The sequence below is a fragment of the Thermobia domestica genome, chromosome 11, assembly GCF_964235325.1.
Source record: "Thermobia domestica chromosome 11, izTheDome1.hap1.1, whole genome shotgun sequence".
Classification (NCBI taxonomy): domain Eukaryota; kingdom Metazoa; phylum Arthropoda; class Insecta; order Zygentoma; family Lepismatidae; genus Thermobia; species Thermobia domestica.
Genome location: NC_137464.1, coordinates 237,099,405 through 237,122,678, shown reverse-complemented (window position 1 = coordinate 237,122,678; position 23,274 = coordinate 237,099,405). Strand labels below are relative to the sequence as shown.

General features: G+C 33.6%; 1 protein-coding gene across 1 annotated transcript in view; it reads right to left on the bottom strand.

Moving 5' to 3' along the window:
- The window catches only part of LOC145664833 (uncharacterized), a 131,971-nt gene that overhangs the window by 83,309 nt on the left and 25,388 nt on the right, over window positions 1-23,274 (bottom strand). Inside the window, exon 2 of the mRNA XM_081731832.1 lies at window positions 11,995-12,341. Coding sequence (XP_081587958.1) covers window positions 11,995-12,337 — 343 coding nt within the window. The 5' untranslated portion in view covers window positions 12,338-12,341. The remainder of the gene's footprint in view (window positions 1-11,994; window positions 12,342-23,274) is intronic.

The following is a 23,274-nucleotide window of genomic DNA, read 5'->3' as shown; positions in this document are numbered from 1 at the left end:
AGCGTAGAAAATTGGAGGGGGAAGGGATACATGGATATGAGACAGTGGATTTCGGTCAAGGAGACAAAGGATAATCATGTTGGAAGCCGATGCACTGGCCACACATCACTCAGTTAGACAAGTTCCATCAGGCTAGTCATAATTCTTCATAGTCTGTAGCGCCAGGGATCTAGTAGCTACAAAGTGTATAAACAAAAGAAAATGATTTTACAGAAGAGTGATTTAAATTTTCACGTTTAACGATATAGCGTGCTACTCATTTTAAGATAAGGGTTGCCGTGGCTCAGTGGTAGAGCGTTCACCTCTCGTGTATGGGGTCCTGGGTTCAAACCCTGCTCCCGCTAAGTGAACTTGGTGGTGGACAAACAGCGTGTGCGTGGGTTTCCTCGAGGTTCTCATTTTCCTCCCACTTTCTTCATACCACATTTTCATTCATTTCTCATAATCACCGCCTCCTTTAGCCTAACCGGCATATCCGTGGGACGTAAAACTCAAAGATTTAATTTCATTTTAAGATAACGTCATTTCCAGAAAGTTCATGTCTCCGTTAATGTACGCAACTCAGCTATGAATATTCTATGGTTCATAGAGCAGGTTAAATAAAGATTAATGGCGTTCAAACTCAAAATTACAATTTTTCAAGTTACGATACTTCGCCCTTCACTAACGAAATAGGAGATAGTGAATTCCGGTTAAGGGGACAAAGGATATTGAGAGTCGATGCGCTGGCCACACACATTCAGTTGGACTAGTTCCATCAGGCTAGTCATAATTCTTCATACTCTGTAATACCAAGGATTGAGTGTAATAGCTACAAAGTGTAAAAACGAAAAGAAAATGAAGAAAGTAAGGAGATGTGAACAGTGGCGGAACTCGAAGGTAAAAACTGGCCAGAAGCCAGACTTTGATGGATATATCATGAATTTACAATTTTTTATGAGTCCTGCAGAAGTTTCCAAGTCAGTTTTCTCCCAATAGATATTATGGCTAGGTTGGACGTTGACATCGTGGATCTCAAGTGCTGTTTTACACATTGCATAACAGAAAAACTGCAACTGGTATTATATCTAATGTTGAAAATTTTCTAATAAACTATAAAAAGCAATGCTAACTACAAAGTTTCAAAATATATAAATAATAGCTTCAATTACTTTTGTGGCTCAAAAAACTGGTGAAGGGTCTAGGATCTCCGGCCCAGCCTAGATCCGCCACTGGCTGTGGATATCTTTTAAGGTGGCCAGATGTTACGTTTATTTAGTAAGTTATATATATATTTTTGGGCACGTTTCATGTTATATGCTTTTATTTTATCCGTAAACAGAATTCTTCGTTTCTTAACGAATGAAATGGTAGTCTTTGACACTTTTAAACTGTTTTTATAAGTTAGTGCAAAAAGAAGAAGAATTTCTGACACATTGTTAACAATGAAAACCAAACGATGTAATAAGTATTCAGAGAGAAAATGCATCAGGTTCCTATTTCTATATCCTATCTAACCGGCATCTCAATTTCGTTTACGAATGATTTTGGTTTTAGTATCTCAGTCTTCGTCTGTCAACATTGTCTCGACCAAATATTGATAGTTTCTATCAATCGTGGATAGAATGATGTCAATCGAAGAAACTACTGTATGAACTGATAAAAGCAAAACTTCAATTGGTTGTGAATTTCGATTTGTGCTGCAAGATTTTCTTGAGTGTATTAAAAAAAAGAAAAAAGAAAGAAAGAAAGAAAAGAAAGTGGGACTGTTAAGAGATGCAAAAATATCCATTAAAATACAATTAGAAGGCAACAAGGATTTGTGTACTATACTTGGTTGGATTTGGGTTTGACCAAGGGCGCCCATGTTGTGGTTTCCAAGGGGGGGGGCAAGTATAAACGACATTTCAAATATAGTTTCAAATTTTGATGTAACTATTCTAAAAGTTCTATTGGATTTTCGATATTCCAAAGTACAATTTCCTCCAGGGGAGGCGAGCGCCCCCCCTTGCGCCCCCTGATGGGCGCCCTTGGGTGTGATGTCTCTTTTATCACCATAGTTGTATGAAACGGAGTCCTAAAGTTTAACGTGGGATCCGAACCACATGAGCTATCACTGGGAATTATATTTTATGTGTTGGAATTACCTTTAATGAAATATCCCCCATTTCCAGTTAACATTAGGCCTACTATGTGAAACCAGATATGTGTTTGTTATATTTAAAATCTAAATATCCCATATATTCCTTTTTCTCCCCTTAAAAATCGTGAAATTGTCCTTTTTCCTCTTTGAAAAATCCTGTAATTTTAATAGCTGTACTTATAGAAAACTTCGAAAAACATACTTTATTTTTAAGCAGTAGCATGTCATTTAGCATTAGTTTGTTGCGTAAGTATCGTAAAAGACAACTTTTTGTGAACATTAGCGAAAAGTTTCTGTTATTATTATTATTATTATTATTATTATTATTATTATTATTATTATTATTATTATTATTATTATTATTATTATTATTATTGTTATGCGAGAAAATAACACTTACCTAGGAACATATTGAATGCTCTCACTACTCAAGGTGTTTGGTTTACCAAAACAGCTTTATACAATGTGGGCCATATTGATGGGACATACTAGTATTTGTATTTTGAATACTGCGAGCAATAACAGCCATGCATACTTTTCATATAGCTTAACAGGAAGTGAAAGGATGGGGGTTACTAATACATGTTTCTTTCATTATTGCATTGAATCATCGTGGTGTGGATCGCCGTTGAAATTGCATACGTCGTGGAGGCTTTCTTTAGTAGTGGAAGCTACATCATCACAGCACAACGGCGATCATAGTACGTGCTGCTCACAACTTTCATGACATCACAAACGCGAAAAACTACAGTCCCCTGGTAGACCTCGATCGTCGCGTAGTTCAATAAACATTCAACCTGTGTCCAATCCCATGGACCAAATTCCAAAGAAGTCGACTCGACAATTGTGTCAAACTCATATTTCACGTACCAGTGTGCGGTGAATCCTTAAATGGACTTTACAACCGTACCCATACAAGCTACAGGTGGTGCATAAATTGTTCGACCAAGATAAGGTTTAATGAATCACATTCGGTGATTGGCTAATCAGCAAAGGTCATGACTTTGTTCAACACCTTATCACTCCGATGAAGCTCATTTCCACCTCAGTGGCTATGTCCATAAACAAAACTCTTCATTCTGGGCTAGACAAAATCAGCAACTGTTACCTGAAACGCCATTGCACAGTGCCAAGGTTACTGTGTAGTGTGTAGCAGTGTTGGGTAAGTTACTTGTAAAAATGTAACGCGTTACAAGTTACTTTACTTCCTCTTAAAATGTAACGCGTTAGTAACGCGTTACTTGCCCCCCAAAAGTAACTGTTACTTTACTTCGAAAGTAACGCGTTACTAACGCGTTACTTTTAGGTACGAAACTTTAAAAATGTGAAAAAAAATATGACTTCAATTTTCCGTACTACTATTGCTACCGCTATTATTATTATTATTATTATTATTATTATTATTATTATTATTATTATTATTATTATTATTATTATTATTATTATTATTATTATTATTATTATTATAACAACACTGTATATAAAAAGAAAGATAGGCGGTTTGTGTTTGAATACTAAAAAAAACTAGTTGATTGCCAACCTCGGTAGTCGTGAAGTCTAGGAGTCAAGGACATTGTTCAAGAGCTTCTAAATTTGGGTTGAGGGTCTAGATTGAGAATTCGGGTTCGAGCCAAACACTGTTAAAAGTTAGAGGGCACTGGCCAAATATCTTCAAAACTGCTTGGCCCGGGTTTAGAATTGTCAACGACTCGAGCAGCTCGGATCAGAGCTCATTCACTATCGACCCGAACCGAGAAGTGAGGCGAGCCAACAGCTCACCCACCCGATTCGGCTAGAGCCCTCAGCTCAGTTGAGCCGAACCGAGCAAATGGCTCATCCCTACCAAGCCAGCTCGAGCCGATGGTTCACCCCAAGTGAGCCGGCTCGAGCCATCTTCTCAGTTGAGCCGAGCCAAGCTGAGATTGTTATAAAAAATTCTCTTGTGGTCTTGCTATCGAGACGAGATGAGATGCGAGCCGTATCCCCTCTCGTGAGCAACACTAAAAGTATTCCATATTACTGTTTAGCTTACATTTCTCATGGCTTTCGTTTTCCAGTGTAATCAGGTCATGATTTCAAGACGACTTAAAACGAACGAGCCATTTATCAAACTCGACTGGACTCGAAACTTGACGCGAAAAACTGCATCGGCTCGGAACTCGAGGATATTACCCTTGACTTGACTCAAAACTCGACTTAAATTCGAGTCGAGTCGAGTTTTAGCTTGATTCGTGCTCATCCCTATACGTTAGAAAAAAATGGTTGCTTATTATTATTCTGTTAAACTAATATATAATAATAACAATGTTGTTATGTAAAATTAAAAATAAAGAATATAGAGAAACATTATACTACTCTAAAATCAACGGGACTGTAGGATAAGCAAAACTGATCTGAAAGAACTCCAATATTACATACCATCAGCAAACTATTTTCTAGTAATAAAGTAGGCCTGCTCATCAGAACTCAGTTTATTCATATTAACACCTTACTGTAAATCGTTAATTATGGCAACCTAGTTGTTGATAAATATTTTCCGCCGGGGCACTTCAGTCAGACACTGTACTTTTAAATTCTGTTCCCATCATCCTCAGATCTCAAGAAAAAAAGTATTCTTTCAAATGTTCGAATAATAAAATATTTTCGTTCTCCATCTTTATAGAAACAACACCAATCAAAGTAAAATAGACTACCGGTATTATTGCACTCCTAGTTCATTCACTGAATGTATTGATTTGGAGCTGTCAAAATCTACGACAAAATCTTCCAGGTGCTTGCAATCAGTACACGTAATTTTCCTAAGGCTGTCCTCATCTTTACGAACTTATCTGTTTCTCTGTGTGTCTGTGACTGTCGGTCACTGACATACGTAGTTCATGCTCGATTGTTTTATTCTGAGAAATTCACTTACAGGAAAGAAACATTTGTTTCCGAAAAAATATATACAAATATTGTAGTTACTCATCCGAAATGTAACGCGAGAAAAGTAACGCAAACTAGGTACGTTACTTAAAAATTTGTAACGCGTTACCGTTACAGTTACTTTGTAAAAAATGTAACGCGTTACTAGGAAACGTTACTTAAAAAGTAACGCGTTACAAGTAACGCGTTACTTGCGTTACGTTACTTCCCAACACTGGTGTGTAGTGAGTTATGCCTGTGTGATAGGTCCCTGTGTTTTCAGAAAGAACATAATGACACTATCACAGTCACCGCTGAGTGGTATAACACAATGTTACGAACATTTTTTCATTCTCGAAATGAGATGACTTGGCCTAAGGGACATGAGGATGCAGCAGGGTGGTGCCACCAGTCATACTGCAGTAGTGTCAGTGACAATCCTTCGACGACACTTCCCGGGACGCCTCATCTCCTGATTTGATTATATAAATTAGGGCATCCATACCCCTCCCCTCCAATCAAACACCATTGGACTACTTCCTGTGGGGTTATCTAAAGGAGAAGCTGTACATCACAAAGCTTGCTGCCACCAATGAACTGAAGGAGAGCATCTGAAGGGAGAGTGCAGCCATACCTGCCAACCAAACTATCTGAAAATGATTGTTAGGGCTAAAGAATGTTCTCCATTCAAGGTGGTGTCTATCTAAGGAATGTCATCTTCAAACACTGAACACAGTCTAAAAATTCCTATCTTTTGGCACTGTGTTCTATGTGGTTGGTAATAAATCTTGTGTTCAACATGCTTCACAAATACATTTTAAATATGTCCCATCAATATGGTCCACCCTGTGTATTTACCTTCTCTGTTCTTGAGGGAGGCAAAAAAAAAAAATCTCAAGAAGTAATGGATGGATCACCACAAAATCTGGTTAATATGTAGATAGTCTAAAGTTAAGAACTACGTTCGTTGGCAGAAGTGATATCAAAATTAGTAGTGGTAGAAATAAACCATTTCCGGTTCTACGTTGATCAGTATAGATCAAAAACGGTAATAGATATCGAGAAGCTGTTTTCTATAATTCATTAACTCTTCCAAGATACATTTTATCTCCATCCTTAATTCTCTACTAAACCCAGACGTAGAAGAAATCAACTACTTCTGGTTTTAACGGAGACCGTTATAAAGTAAAAACGGTAACAGATAGCGAGAGGTGCTTTTCTCTAATCAGTTAAGCATCCCAAGAACATATTCCATCTTCACTCTAATGTCTCTATTGAAACCGGAAGTGGTATGTAATCAACTGGTTTCAGTTATAACGGTGATGTTATACTCTGTAGAGTATAGAAGTAATAGATAGAGAGAGAGGTGGCTTTCTACAATCAATTAAATGTCCAAATCCATCTCCACTCTAGTCTCTCTGCTGAAAACAGAAATTATAGAAATCTACTGTCACTTTATCACGTTTCAATATTAGTTGAGAAAATATCACAACGTGCAATCCAAATTCATTCTCGTGGTGTACATATGACACTGTTACTTGTTTTGATTTCACGTTTTTAAGTTATTACACCCTTTAGTGTTTCTCATCCAACGACGATACACTTACGACGGTTTCTGTTACACCTTTTAGTGTTTCTCATCCAAGGACGATAAACTTACGACGATTTCTCCCTATGCTTCATCTTTGACCCATTTCTAGTTGAATTACAACATTGATTTCATGGGTGATTAATAGTTGATGTCTCTATAATACGTATTTATAATTAGTGTCTAAATAGATAATTGTAATTTCTTAACTAAGTAATGCTAAAGGTCTGACCTGATGGAATACAAAGGGCGCTCAATAAGTTCTGCACAGATGGGTATAATATTTTTATTAGTTGCAATATGATTATGAAATTTTAGGTTAACATACTTTGATCATTTGGCTTCAAAATGGTTATAATTGTTGTTTCTTATTGTTCACAGGTAAACCACAATGGACAGTGAAGTAGACATCAAGACCTAACAAGAGTCTCTAATGGAATTCATGTTCAAAAGTGGTGTAGAATTAGGCACATCAATTCATAAGAGGTAGCTTCCGGTTTATGTGGATCACACATTGTACTGCGCCAGTATCCAACGTTGGTTCCATTGGTTTATAAAATCTAGACTTTTCAGATCAGGCCAGAAAATTATGGCCTCCTTTTTCTGGGATCAGTGTGATACCATTTGCATAGACTACTTGGAATATGGCTCCACAATTAACAAAGAGTTTTATTATTTGTCACTGGATAAGGTACTACATTCTCTCCAGACCAAGAGACCGTAGGTGCAAGGTAAGGTCATCAACCATGCCAAGTCTCACATAGCCATGATAACAGCAAAAAATCGTAAAAATGGGATGGGAAGTCATCCCTCAACCTCTTTATAGTCCGGACTTGCTCCTTTGGATGTCTTTCTGTTCAGTCGTCTGACGGTCGATCTGCGAGGAAAAACATTCGACAGTGGGAAGGGCTTCGTTTTTTGTGTGAAACAATAGTGTAAAAATCATCCATCTGAATTTTACCAAAGTGCATTCAAGGCGTGGAAAAAAACGTTAGATGAGATGCGTCACAGCAGATGGAGGCTACATGGAGAGAAATGGTCTTGTAGCCAACGGATCAAAGTATATTCACCTAAAATTTCAACGTCATATTGCAACTAATTCCAATATTATAACCATCTGTGCAAAATTTATTGAACACCGTTGTACATTAGATTAGGGAAATTCGGGGGAAATTTTGCATCAGCAAAGAAGAAACACAATTCTGAAAGTTCTCGGAAACTGTCTGATGCATTTCTATCAACAGAACCAACTGGAGCGATTATATTTTCCTCAAAGAATGATTTCTCAGTTCTCTATTTTATGATACGTATTATGTGTTCTGTTTCTGACAGGGTTGCTGGAGTATGAAAATCTTCCATAAGTTTAAAAGCAACTGTCTAGACGGCTTCTTCTTTTTCTTCTTTATGAATCGTTAATTTGTACAGTAAAGTCGTAGGAACTTACATTAATAAACTGCGTGTTGATTGTTCTTGAAGTCTGATCTTTTTCATTATTTTTTGTCTTAATCATAGATGTGTGGTTAATAGTGCGATAAACTTTAAGTGTGAATATAAGGCTTTGGATACTAGATAATTAATCATTAACACACGTTTCTCCTAAGCCGTTGAACTCAATGGCTCGAAATTTGGTGTATATGAGCTTTTTCATAACCAGAATGCGAATGAGTGAGACAGTTGACAGCTCAATTAATTGAAATATCAACCAATGTTGAACTTGAGTACAAGTTTTGTTGCAATTAACGTTGTTAGTTATGATGTGTTTACAAACCATCAGTGAACTTTTAGAGAATTGTAGTTTATATTAATTTCAAATAAAACATGTGAATGCTGCTCTCTCAATTGTTTTGATTTTGCTATGGAAGGAAATCCTTCATATTTTCCTCTGTGTCATTTTACACAACTTTAGACAATTCTAAAGATGATTAAGTTAAACTGAGAACTTGTTTAAATAAAAAGCAGCGTAACTGTAGTACTAACAAGCTTAGAAATTATTAGAATTTTCTACTATTTACTACTTGTGGTTAGTTCATAGAACTGTGTACTTTAGAGAGTGCAGACAGAATCTAACTACAGTGCAACCCATTAATTAAATACCCGCAATGTGTGTTCCATACCTAAGTACAATAAATATTGCGTGTGCCAGGTTTATCATAATTTAAAAATAGACAAATAGCAATTGTGTAAATTTTATTGAGTTTTCATCTGTGGACAAATTAACATTGTTTTAGAAGTTTGAAGTTGGAAGGAAAACATTAAAAGATAATTAAATTGAAAAGAAAATATACTTATGAAATAATTATAAGAGTACATTAGAGTAGCAAACAAAATTATATTTTGACACGGTTTGAATTATTATTTAGATAAAGGTAGTTCTGAACAAAACACTACAGTTGAATAAATATATTATTGAACTTGTTTTTTGACATTATAATATGGCCTTCATCAGACACATTATTTTGTCTCATGTGTCTGAGGAAGGCGTTGCTATAATATCAAAATTGCACACAACAAGTTTACATGCTTATTCATCCGTAGTGCTTTGTTGAGAGATTTATTAATTTGATTAAACAGCAAAATGAATTCAATATTAGTATGATATATTTGGGGATTGTTTATTCCATTTATTGTCATTATCACTTAAAGCCATGTTAGTTTCAAAATATAAGTCAATAGTTAAAAAGTTTACCACGTCAATTTAGCGTCTTTGTTTTTCAAACAATTGTCAAAAATATCTGTAAAGTAACATAATTTATTTGTAATATTAATTCTAAAAATACGTCAGACAGTTTTGAAGAACGTGTGTATGTCTCAAATCTTCTGTTGTTTTTTTTCTGTCAAAAGAACTATTCATCAATATAATGTCATTGAAGTTACAATGGCGTCAGAAAGTAAGTACAATATAGATTAATTTTAACCATCAGCAATGTATAACCCCATACTTCAATAGTGTGCAGTAAAGAAATTAATATATGGTCATCTTTCCTAACTACATAATAGTTCATATATTATTATAAGATTTCTAATAATAGAAAATAGTGACGATGGAGAAACTTTAACAAGTATTTAGAAACTAACAAAGGAATTTATTGAAGATATCCAGTAAAAAATTGAAAAGAATATGCAGATCTGTAAAACACAAATTGTATGTCTAAGTTTTTTTAAACAGTTAAGTATGAATAAGAAAAATGAAAAAAGCAGTATTACTGGAAAGGTAAAAATAGATGAACAAAAGTTTCCCCCAAAGTCCACACTGTTATTAATCCTGTACAAATTGAACCTAAAATTATTAGTCGGTTAAACCTTATAAAGTAAATGCAAAAATTTTGAAGGTTTCCGAACTTTCTACAGAACTATACACATCGAAGAATTAAAAACTCATCAAAAAAGACGAAAAAACATAAAGGTTAATTTAAAATAGAGGTATAGCAGAAAGAAACTTAAAAACAAATATGAAATTATCTTGAAGATTTTCTTGTAATTATTTTGAATGTTATTTTCGAGTAAATTCTTTGTATTGCTGCTAAAATAGTGAGAGATATAACAGAAAACTTAAAAAGATGAGACTTAGCATTCTTTAAAAAATCAAGTGGATTACTAGGTAAACAAATAACCATAGATTCAATCCCCCAAAAAAGTCCAATAAATTCTATTCATAGGTTCAGTCCAAATTGAACAACAAAGAGCATAATAGTAAAAAAAAAAGTTTAATTGAAAGATCAAACAAATCTTATTATTAAGTTTAAGTTTATATTTGAACATAAAACATTTAGGAGACTTCTACAAAGAAGCTGAACATTTCAAAGTCATACTTACGTCATATCCTTTGTTGTTATAATTATATTTAAATTTCTTCTTTAGCTTTATAGATTTAGAGAAATATTTTATATGGCTAAAACAGAGTCGTAGACAGGACCACGATAGTATATTCAAAATGATAAGAGAATACTTTACTCCCATCTTTTCAATATACTATAATTTACAATAATAATACTACATTTGAGTATTTCTCTTGAAAATGCGTTTCACATACTCATATGCATCGTATATGTCGAAAATGTTAACCAAGTATGTCGTCTATTAGTCAGTATTTAAGAACTATTGACGCTCGAATTTTAATTTTTTTTCTATTTCTCTGACTAAACTTTAATGATTTATTTTACTAATTAAAAATGATTAAAGTATTATTAATTTTGTATTGTTTTATAAAACCAAAATTTAAAATCAAAGAGAGATACTTTATTAAGAGTGATTTCACCTCTCGGATTTATCACTGTAGGCTCTTCCTGTCTACGGCACTGAAAATGCCATGTTTCACTTACAGGAGGTTTGTTTATATGAATTATTATACGAGAATTGTGTTTTTTATGTTTTCAATTTTTTATTGCTGTTACAAAACTTACAGGAATCAACAAGAACACAACCTGCATTTGTACAGCTTCAGTACTTTTTTTGTCAACAAACTCTTGAATAAAGTTATTCAATAAATAAATAAATAAATACAGTTAAATATCAACAATTACTCTCATACAATAAATAGAACTCTAAAATAAATACTTTTAAAATAAATTTATTTTATATCTTTTATATTTTCAGTTCATATCTGGTGGTTAAGTTAGTTTATGAAAGGATCTGCAGGCCTTTGGTGTTTGCATTTTGTGCACTCCAAATTGCACCGACTTTATTCTTTGGTTATAAATATTTTTAAATACAAAAATATATATTTTCTTAGTTTAAAAAAATAATTTATATTTAATTTATAAATTTGATTGATGGATTTTTATTCTGTACAATTATGCATAATTTGTTTTCAGTCTCTCCTAGACCACTACAAACGGGTAACTTAATTTAAAATGTTATCTACAAAAGCATTACTAGTATTGTTTCGTTACCTATATTGAGTGAGAAGCAAATGGCATTTTGAAAGCAAAGCACAAATCTACAACAATATTGAGAAATTGCGGTTCGACTCTTATTTCCTACGACAGCAAGCAAAAAGCACAGGTCAGATATATTTTTCCTTTAATAAAAAGAAAATTGATAGAGATTTAAAATTTTGATTGTAAGTCAAATAATCACAAAAAATAATCTTAATGGGTAAATATTTAATACGAAAGAGCTGCTTGCGTCAATTTCATAAGTCTATAATAAAAAAAAAGTCAAACTTTTCGTTGTGAAAGTCATAAAGTCACTACACTCTGAAAGAAACTACAGTCTTCGTTCTTGTGAGCAGTTTATAAGGTATTTGTCTTATAAATATATGTAAAATTGTCCTTAAAAAACATGGCGCACACAATTTTTTTGTTTACTGTTAGAGAAAAATATCACCAAGTACCAGTTCACCAATACCACCATTCTACACCCAATTACTACGCAGCCAACCCACCTCCTAGAATATCTTCAAAGAACCTTTCGAAGTAATCTTCTTCATCATCTTCATCATCATCATCATCACCACCTTCGTCTTCTTCATCATCTTCATCATCATATTCATCTTCATCATCGTCGTCATCATCTCCGGCAGGAGTTTCAGCTGGGCCTCCTCCGGCACCGGCACCTCCAGTTTCTACCACATTCTCTCCTGGCGTTTGTCTTTGTCTCAGTCTTGGAGTCTCAACTAACGTCACTTCCTGCTTTGTAGCAGCACTGTCTTTCTTTTGATTAAGAATAGGAGAAGCATAGGCACATAGCGCCATGCACCCTAACGCTAACACCAAAATCCACTTCATAGTCCTGGAAGACAAAGGAGAAAGAAAGCATTAGTTGATATCGCTTAGAAGCACATAGTTTTCAAATAGACAAACTTGTACGTAAGTCATAAATCACGAAACTTGTTAAAATTTCTAAATTGTTATGTATATATACCTGTATATATTAGAATGAATCAATTATTTAATGAACTCTTAATGTATCGCCTCACTTTGGTCTTTTTATTGCTTATTTCTATGAACTAAAACTGCTTCCTCGTAAAGCGAATATACATTACAAACGAATCGGAACTGATTAATGATTATAGTAATCGTTCAAAGAATACGGGTATAATAAGTGAACTGTAGAATAAGTAGGTCATAACACAATGTATAATTAAGTGCATCCCGTTTTTAGCACATTTATTATATTCCGAAGAGAGGTAGCTGGTTCTGTTTTATTGGTTTAATTCCCAAACTTTTGGATTATTTTTGATTAATTATTTTGTAACTTTGTATCTTTGTATCCTATATTAGTATTGCACTCCAGAAATTTTAGAACTTAAACTTTTCCTTTCTATATATATATATATATATATATATATATATATATATATATATATTTAAGTAAGTATAAGCGAGCAAATGTATAAAATCTAAAGACTATAATAACATAATCTCGTCGGTGAAGGGGCGAAGTGACGTAACTTGAAAACATGATTTTGAGCTATGACCACCAACCATCCTTTTTTAACCTGCTCTATTAACTATAAATAACTTCATACCGGAATCGCTTATATTAACAAAGGTATGAACGTGGTGAAAACGGCCTATCTTGTAGTACAGTATAACATTGTACGAGACATTTTAAATCGCTCTCATGTAAAATTATAAAATTCAAGATACGCCACTTCGCCCCTTCTCCGACGATTTATAATACTCACAACATCACTATATAATTGTCTAACTGTGTTATTTCATACTTAAACTGCGGAAATAATATTGCTCTAGGAGGCCTAATTATTCGAAAATATTAAAGTATTTACATATTCTATTAAAGATATGTTTAACTGTAATTATACTATTAAATTAAGAAAATATTCTATATTTCTTGTCACGTATAGTTAAGTCTAGTTAACGTCACGTATTAAAAATACATTTGTCATCAACACCTTACAGTAAATAATATTTAGCAAAGGATGATACAAATTAATTCCTTATATTTATATACCTCCTAATATATATACTAAATGAAATAAAAATAGAGTTGTTAGGTAAACTTAAGTTAGGTACCACCCCGGCATTTGCCTGGTGTGAATGAGGAAAACCCAGGAAAACCTCATTCAGGATGGCTGGCCTGAAACAGATTTTTACACTTTTTTGACCGAGTGTCCCCACCGGGAATCGAACCCGGGACCGCTCGCACCGAAGGCGTCAGCGACTACGCTACGCGGGGCCACTCAAGAATATTGTGTTAAAGACCTTCTAAATATTAGGAGGTATATAAATATAAGGAATTAATTTGTATCATCCTTTGGTAAATATTATTTACTGTAAGGTGTTGATGACAAATATATTTTTAATACGTGACGTTAACTAGACTTAACTAGACGTGACAAGAAATATAGAATATTTTCTTAATTTAATAGTATAATTACAGTTAAACATATCTTTAATAGAATATGTAAATACTTTAATATTTTCGTATAATTAGGCCTCCTAGAGCAATATTATTTCCGCAGTTTAAGTATGAAATAACACAGTTAGACAATTATATAGTATTATAAATCGTCGGTGAAGGGGCGAAGTGGCGTATCTTGAGTTTTATAATTTTACAGGAGAGCGATTTAAAATGTCTCGTACAATGTTATATTGTACTACAAGATAGGCCGTTTTCACCACGTTCATACCTTTGTTAATATAAGCGATTCCGGTATGAAGTTATTTATAGTTAATAGAGCAGGTTGAAGAAGGATATATATATATATATATATATATATATATATATATATATATATATATATATATATATATATATATATATATATATATATATATATATATATATAAAGATCTCAAATTTCTAGGATCATTACCACAATACAGATTAAATTAAAATCTGAACCTGGGATTGAGTCGTAAATAGTGAGTTTATGAAGGTTATATGGGAATATGAGGAAACCAAAAACAAAATACATGGCTTGATGTCATTTCAGTTCCATACATACGAACAAGGACGAAACCTATCTTATTGCAATACTCAATATTGCATTCCTTTGTCAATATGTGTACTTCTGAAGCTGAATGAATTAATAGTTTCGTAGTTAGTTATTTTCTAAAACGTGAATGATATGTAAAATCTACGACTGTCTGTTGATAACCATAACCTGTTAAGAGATGTTGAACACGTACCTAGTATATCCTTATTCTCCATACTGAACCCAAAAGAACATATTTATTTATGGTCTATCCATATATTTATCGCGAACGGCATCTGCAACTACAGTATATTGCAAATAATAGTTAAGCAGAAATCAATGTTGCTCTGGCTAATGCCACGTTTAGTTTACTTGCTTCCCTAAGGTCCTGCTTTACAATACAGTTCCAACTTAGTTGCTTACTCAAAAGTACTTTTCCTGTTGCTTTAGCGACTAGAACTTTGTATTCCACGAATTTTTCCCATGGGAGCGAAGTGATACGTCCACTTTACATGTTTCACCGGTGACTTACAGTTATTGTACAGTTACAAATTGAGATGGCTTCTGAATTCACCTGCCTTTTCATCCATACTTTACTTCACATCAAAGTTCAGATTTGTAACAATACTTTTTAAAAAATCCAAAATTCTTTTCTTTCTCGAGCGTTAGTAATTAATTTTCATATCTGTAGAATGTCACAGGAAGAATTAAGCTGTAATAGAGTTTTAACTTCATTATTAGTTCAGACAATAAAATGTTTGTATGTTGTAACGTGTATCTTCCGCTATTAATAAACTTGTTTTTCCCCGCTTATTTGTTACCACTGCTCCTAAATATTTACGTTTATTCGCCTCTTCTATTTCATTATTATTGGTTGTGTTGATTTACTTTTATTGCGTATGATGCACTTGAAGTAGACATGAAAATGAAATCTTTCAGTTTAACGTCCCACGATTATGCCTGTTAGGCGGGTAAGGGAGACGGATGATTAATGCCAATGAATGAAGATGGAATGAGAATGTAGGAGGAAATAGGAGTACCCAAGATAAACCCACGGACACGATGTTGGTCACCAAAAACTTGCGGACTGGGGATCGAACCATGGGCCCCACACACCAGAGATAAGAGCTCTACCACTGAGCCACCGTGCCCCTAACACTTGAAGTAGACGTAGGAGAACAAAAATAAATTAAGAAAATCTTGTGAAATTATAAATATAATGTGTATGTGTGTTAGATTTAACAATCAAGTAATTATGAATTTTATTGAAAGCTTTAGACATATGCAAATTTAACGAAAAATCCAAAGAGGCAGCACATAGTACACACTTTAACGAAGCTGACGGGTAAACATTCTATTAATATAGACACATCCTATAAAACAAAATTAATTATAGCACTAAATTTGAGCGAAAATCTCTATCAAACTGATGCACTACAATGCATAATCATTGTTTAAGAAATTTGACTGAAATCCAATATGGCGTATTGCAAGGTGATCACCAAAGCTATCATTTTCCTTCTCAGATTTACTACTTTCCCATAACATGACACCAAGACTTGTATTTTTGTATGTTTTCATGCTATTTCAAGTTTAGTTTAGAGTACTCAGACTTTTGAACCAGACATGATTTGAACCAGACATGAAATATTCCACTCTTCAAAATCGAACAATTTAAGAGAAGCGGAGTGACAAGTACTATTTTCGAAATAATCTAGCAAACTTTTTGTCGTAACTATGATTTTCCTTGAATATGTTCCACCACTAACAAATGTCTCCGCGTATTATTCCGAACAATATTTTCATCCCGTCGTCCCGTGCTTCTGTGTCTTCCGTATTTAATTTCTCGAAATGAGTTACAGATTTACATTCTGATTGAAAACTTCTCGAATTATGAATATAATTTATCTTTAAATATAGAGATCTATCCTACTACAGTGGGAAATTTCGTTTAGCGTGTAATAAGTACAAAAGAATGTATTCCCACCAGATTACTCATTGAAACAATAGGTAATAAATAGAATATGTGTCTTATAAATTTCGCATGACATGTAACATTCTCTTCCCATGACCTACACATTAAATAAGGACTTCCATAAAGGCTTCATTTAAATACAGATATCCTCATTTCTGTAGACATGTGCCTAATAACCAAAATAAGATCTTGATCTTGATCTAGATTTTAAGTGAATTATTTTCTTTAATACATTTTACCGTACTACAATATATCACGCTACTCGTGTTAATATGATATATCCGACTATATCTTATATATATTATATTTATACTTATAACTACAGAATGGTTAACTGCATACTGTTGATCTTACAAAGTTCAAGTTACTTTTTAAAATATGATATTTGCAATCTAGATACAGCATACCATAAGGAGTTTTATTTTTCAAATTAATAATATACACAGAAACTTTTTTTTTTTTTTAAAAAAAGTGAAAAAATTCTGTGTACTAAACTTATAGTAAACCATGATACTGATATAACGTTATTTTCTTAAAAGAAACCGCCCATAATTTCTAATTTTAAGACAAACATATCATGAAGCTGAATTTGAGTATAATTTCACAATTTCCAAGTTGCTTTGTAGACCTAAAATTTCAACCAAAAGTCACATAATTCTATTTTACTTGAGCCAAATACGAATTGAAATAATGGATATTAATATTAATTGCATATCAATATTGAGTTGATTTCAAGTTCGTCGTCGACTTCGATAACGTCCCTTTCAGCAGTGAGGCTATATGAGATAAATGTAGAATGCGAACCACATTAGTTCCCGCCGGGAATCGAACCGGGATTTTCGACGCTAAAGGCGCGTACGCTAACCGTTTAGCCACGAAAGAGCTCTGAATATGAATGTTATTCAAAATATTGGGAGTTGAAAGAGGAAGCTGAAGATCTAGAAACGTGGAAGAAATATTTCTTGACGAATCTAAAATACAGTAATAATACCAAAATAAAAAAGAAACCGTCAATAGTCCCAGCACCTGCCAAAAGGTAGAATGCTTAATAATAATAATAATAATAATAATAATAATAATAATAATAATAATAATAATAATAATAATAATAATAATAATAATAATAATAATAATAATAATGAATCCTCGGAGTCAATCCAATTTCGTAGAGGAAGCAGATATAAATACCAAGGGACAATGACTGATATCAAAGAACACTACAAAACTGTTTATTTATTTATTATTTATGGAATCTGTAATAGAATTGTAAATCCTTTTCATTTTACATTTTATACTGCTTATTATTATTATTATTATTTTTGAACATATACATTGTATTTGTCTAAAGAAACAATTGAAAGTTTCAAGGGGGTGCAAGGTGGCCGCTAGGATTACTAATTCCCCCAGCTTCAGACCACCTCTAGAAGCGGGTCTGCTCTATAGTTTACTTATGTTCGCAGTTAGGGTTCGTGAAACCTTGTACGTTGAGGCAAATATCCTTCGGAAGTGCGTCTAATCCCACGGTTTTGTTGCTTGTCATGGTGTAATAGTAGGTACTCAAATTTGAAATTCCAAGAATATAAAAAAACTTAATATGAGATTTCTATACATCTAGCGACAAGTTTATAATTTAACGCAGAAATTAGTAAAATGCAGTAAATTGAATTTAATTTAGTAAATAATTTGCAAGAATTTCATATATAGTTTTCATTTAATGTTAAAAATGTCTAAAACGATCTACAGTAGAAGGAGGAATAGTTTAGAGCGTCTTGGCCATAGGCCTATCAATATTAATTAAAAATATATATTATTAAGATTTATGTGGAAGCTTTATGAAAATTGTCACTGCTCCATATATGATACTTTCAATGCACGAGAAAATCGAGTCTATTTTTGGTCATTTCGGACATACAGTATTTCAGCTGTAAGAACTCTATCCTAAGCTCCTTTCAGAATTTAAAATATTCATGACCAGACCTGTTAATGTTAAAAAAAAAAAAAGGTGGAAGGTCGAAATATAGGCGTGTCACATCGTTTTGCCTAACCAACTATCTAATAATATTATGACAGATAAATGATAATATTTCTGTCCCCTATTCTAGGCGAATTCTTGTTCGTCTTATTCTCGTTACACGTAAAATGGTGGACAATAAAAATTATTGTCCAAATAAAACTGGAGGGAAATTACAAAAGAAAATTCCTTATTACGTGAAGAACCGAAATGCGTATTATTTTTTAAAAGTTATCGAATTGCATAAAATGGGTGATAATTGAGAATTGCTCGAATCTAATTGGCTCAAAGAGTAATTAAAAGCTGGGTTTCAACATAATTCCCTCGATTTCCACAGTTTGTCCATTTTCCGCTTCTAAGAGAAAAGGAGGAATAAGCAATACAAGGGTCCTTATTTCGCTTAAAAAGTCAAACACAAATATTATTATTTATCTGAGAAAACTGTATCAGATAATTGGTTAGCCGAAACGAGGATTAGTCCAAACGGTACTAAATAAAATGTAGGCATGGAGAAGAATTGAGCAAGTTAGTTTTTTTATATAGTTTACTGTGCCACGACTATGTTCTGAGGCTAAGGAAGACAATGATGATGATAATGAGATGAATGATAACGATGAATGAAGTGAGTGGGGGAAAACGGGAGAGCCTCGAGAAAACCCACTCACGATGTTTGTCCGCCACAAAGTTCACTTAGCGTAGACTGGGATCGAACCAGGAACCCCACTGACCAGAGGTGAGCGCTTTTCTATTGAACCACTCAGACAGCTCATTTGTACGTTACTGTGCTTTTCTTATCATTTTGCTTTCGTACTTTAAGATGTAGTACAATGTGATGTCAAGTTCTATGGCGTGTGAGACCCGCGTTCGATTCCCGGCGGCAGCGCGTGTGGTTCGGATCCCACGTTAAGCTTTTAGGTTCATGTCTCATATAGCCTCGCTGCTGAAAGGGACGCTAAACTAAAATCAACTCAACTTAAGTTCTAAATAGGCTATGAAATTAGGTAATGAGATTTAGTGGTTTACTCATCATTTATCCGTCACAAGTAAATTTTAAAGTTCCGTTTGAGAAGCAACAGTAGGAAACCATAAACCAAGTTTCCTCGTTTTCAAAATCACACAAAGTATTTATATTTCCGGAAGAAATATTGAGTTCATGTCAACAGTCCTAATAACCATAACGCAGAAGAACGAGTAAACAGATCATCCGTGTAAACCAATCACGCCTTAGTACAAAAAGTAATTGCTTTCCTAACGGTTCTTCCTAATTCGTTGCTTCAAATGAAGCACGAAATATATATATATATATATATATATATATATATATATATATATATTTACGAAAGAATTATAAAATCTAAGTTTGTGATGTTTTAAATAACAAAAACGAAAAATGTCTTTCTTTTAAGTAGAAACTAATAATTGAAATGGGGGAAAATAATTAAAATTCAATGGACAAAATAGCTCAAGTTTTTAATGTGCAAAAACACGAATCTTATGATATGTTGAGTACCGTACAATAAACTAATCAAACCGTGTTTTCTTTTCCGTGTCTCGATAATCTAATTTAGGTTTTCATAGAGAGAAAAACGCAAAAGCAAGTGTGTAAGAACAGCTAAAAGAACTTCATACTGGTGTCTTGTTAAGTCATGTCGTAAGTTAATATTATATATAAGAGTATGAATGAGTTACCTCGAAAATTTACTATATATCAATGGAAGACAGTTCATCTTAACAAGAATTTTAGAAATGATAAAAAAAATGGATCAAAAGATTGTGATCTTGGCCATAATTAGTTTCTGGATCAGGGGCCACAAAATTTGTGAACGGCCCCTAAATCGAGTTTCCGTAATTTCTACGGAATAAGCACATCATACTGAATTAAGTGATAGTTTGGATTTAGCTACACTATATATAGTTCTCCAGATATAAGACGTACAATAAAAATTTTTAATTGAAATATACCGTACTGAATTTTGGATCAGGGGCCACAAAATTTTTGAACGGCTCCTAAATCGAGCTTTCGTATTTTGTACGGAATAAGCACATCCTACTGGTAATTTGGGTTTGGTTACACTATATGTAGTTCTCCACATATAAGGTGTACAAGAAAATTTTTGATTGTAATATATTGGATTTTTTGATCCAACAATAATATTTAAAAATTTATATAAGTTTTATAACATAAAGTGGTGTATTTAGTGTTCAGTGGTTATGTTCTATAAGCCAATAGAATCAATAAATGTAAAGGAAACCAATGTAAAAGCAGTAATGAATATTCATGAACACTTCCAGACTGAAGAGGAAAGTTGATAAATGAAGTAACAGTTGATGGAAGGAAAAGCTATGATTATACCAAAGCGTCGCAAAGGTATCACGTACACAGTTTGACCACTTCAAGCTCGTATAAGCTTGAGGGGCCCTTTACATTTTTTTTTTAAGTGTGGCACTGTGCTATTACAATTTCTCAATTTACAAACAATCAGATAATCACTCTACAATAGATAAAATTGAAAGTTTCATTACAGTACCGGACAATATTTTTACACAGTTATTGGATTATTGGACGGGAGTTAGAAAAGAAAGGCATGTGGATAAGTAGAACAAAGACAGAATATATGACACTCAGGAAAGATGGAAAGCGTCTTACGACTACAAGGAGAGAGGCTGCACTTACCTCGAAATTTCAGTATTTTGGATTATACCTCGACCAGGATGGAGGATTGCACACAGAAACCCAACACAGAATACGATCTGGCTGGCTAAACTAGAGAAGGATAAGGGAAGTATTGTGTGAAAAACTTAAAAGAGTGTGTGTGAATATATATATAGAAAAGCGCTAGTAAAACCTGAAATGATTTACAGTGTGAAGCTGAGACAATCGCAAGGGGACAGGAAAATAAGATGGAAGTGGGAGAGATGAGAATCTTAATTTAATTGAATTGAATTGAAAAAGGCTTTATTCAAGCGGGCGAGGTTCAGCATATTGCTGCTCTACCACCAAACCCTTGTCAAGGAAGTACATTGAGTTATACAAAAAAGATACAATCAATTGAGTACAAAAGATACGGTGATATACAAAAAAAATACAGGTATACATTAAGACGGTTTTTAAAAAAAGAAAAAAGTGGTAATTTAACAAAACACACACACACACCCACCAGTACTACAAGTGAAGAAAGAAAGAAAGAAAGAAAGCATACCAAATACAAACATGAAAACAAACATAAACCAATCAATAACATAGAGACAAAATAAGTTAAGCTTGTGATTCACAATATAGGGCGGAGGGTGATGAAATGTTTTGGATGTATGGTGTGACGAAAAATAATAGAATGAGGAATGATTATAAGAACACTGTTAAGGTGAGGCCCTTGAGTAAAAAATTTCAAAAATGGAAGGTAAGATGGCTTGTGTAACGAAGGACACGACTTATATGTGCGAAAGAGAATTGGAAAGATGGAAGTAACAGGAAGAAGGAAGACAGGCAGTGTTTCTTCCAGATATGTTTTTTTTTTCGAGGGGGCTGTGCTCCCCGGAGCTCTGAGAGTGCCCACCGGGGGAGACCAAAATAAAGGTCTATAATATAATAATAAATAGAATAATATCGTACGAAAATAATATATGTCCCTCCGAATACGAAGTATACCTCCCGGAACATTTTTTTCTAAAAGAAACACTGAAGACAGGAAGATCCAAGATGAGATAGAAGGACAAGAGAAGGAATGGAAAATAGAGGACGCCAAGGATAGAAGAGAGTGGATGAAAGGAATTAAAGACAGGAACGCTGACTCCATATAAATATGGAAAAAGGCGAAGATAAAGAAGAGGAAGAAATAATTGGACGGAAGTTGTTTATATTTTCCAGATTTGCTAGGAATTTTATGACTACGAAGAAAGTATATTCGGTAAGTGATCAATCAATATATGTCTACTTGCGGATTGTGTGTTCTTCTAGGAATACCAGATAGAAATCAAACCACGAAAATGAGAAGAGAAGAAATTTATAGCATGTATAAGATGCTTAGCGAATTATATACTGCAAAATACTTAATAAATTCCGTGCTCTCCGTAATCATTACTATTTCAAGGTATTTTAAGACCTTCTGATGAGAGGAGGAAAAAAACTTTTTTCTTTCCTTTGAAGTATTGCAAAGGGGGATTTACATTAATTAATTCAATTAGACAAGTGTCAAACAAAAGTTTCTAGGCTGCTTTGCAGTTTAATGAAAATACATTTGTGGTCTATATAATTCATTGATCACAGTTAGTTCCTACCATAGACTTGGCTCTCGCTGGGAGTAGTTCATGCATTTCTTTCGAAATAGTATTCGATTTTTAATGCAATTTTGACCTCCATGATTGTCACTTATAGGGATGCGCACCAGACGAGTTGAGACAGGATTTTCCTGACAAAATTCGAGTCGAGACACGGTTCTTCCAATAGAGAAACATACATTTTTCAAGTCGAGATATCACATTTACAGCACATTTTCGAGACGAGACAGCCACAAATTTTGTCTCGTGCGCATCTCTAAGCCGAGATATTTTAAAGAAAGTAGTCTTGGCTTCATGAAGACTAAATAAAATTATATCTTTACTTGAACATCACGCTGTTACGTCCAATATGTTCAAGCTGGCGTACTTAAAAGCGAATAATGATGAAAGGACTTCGACAAAACCTACTGATACTTTTTTTTATCATCACATGTCTTGACACAGGATTAGAAACCTTTTATAGAAAAGAAGTACACTCAACCACGAAAGAGTCGTGATCTGAAGCATGATTTGTCAAGAG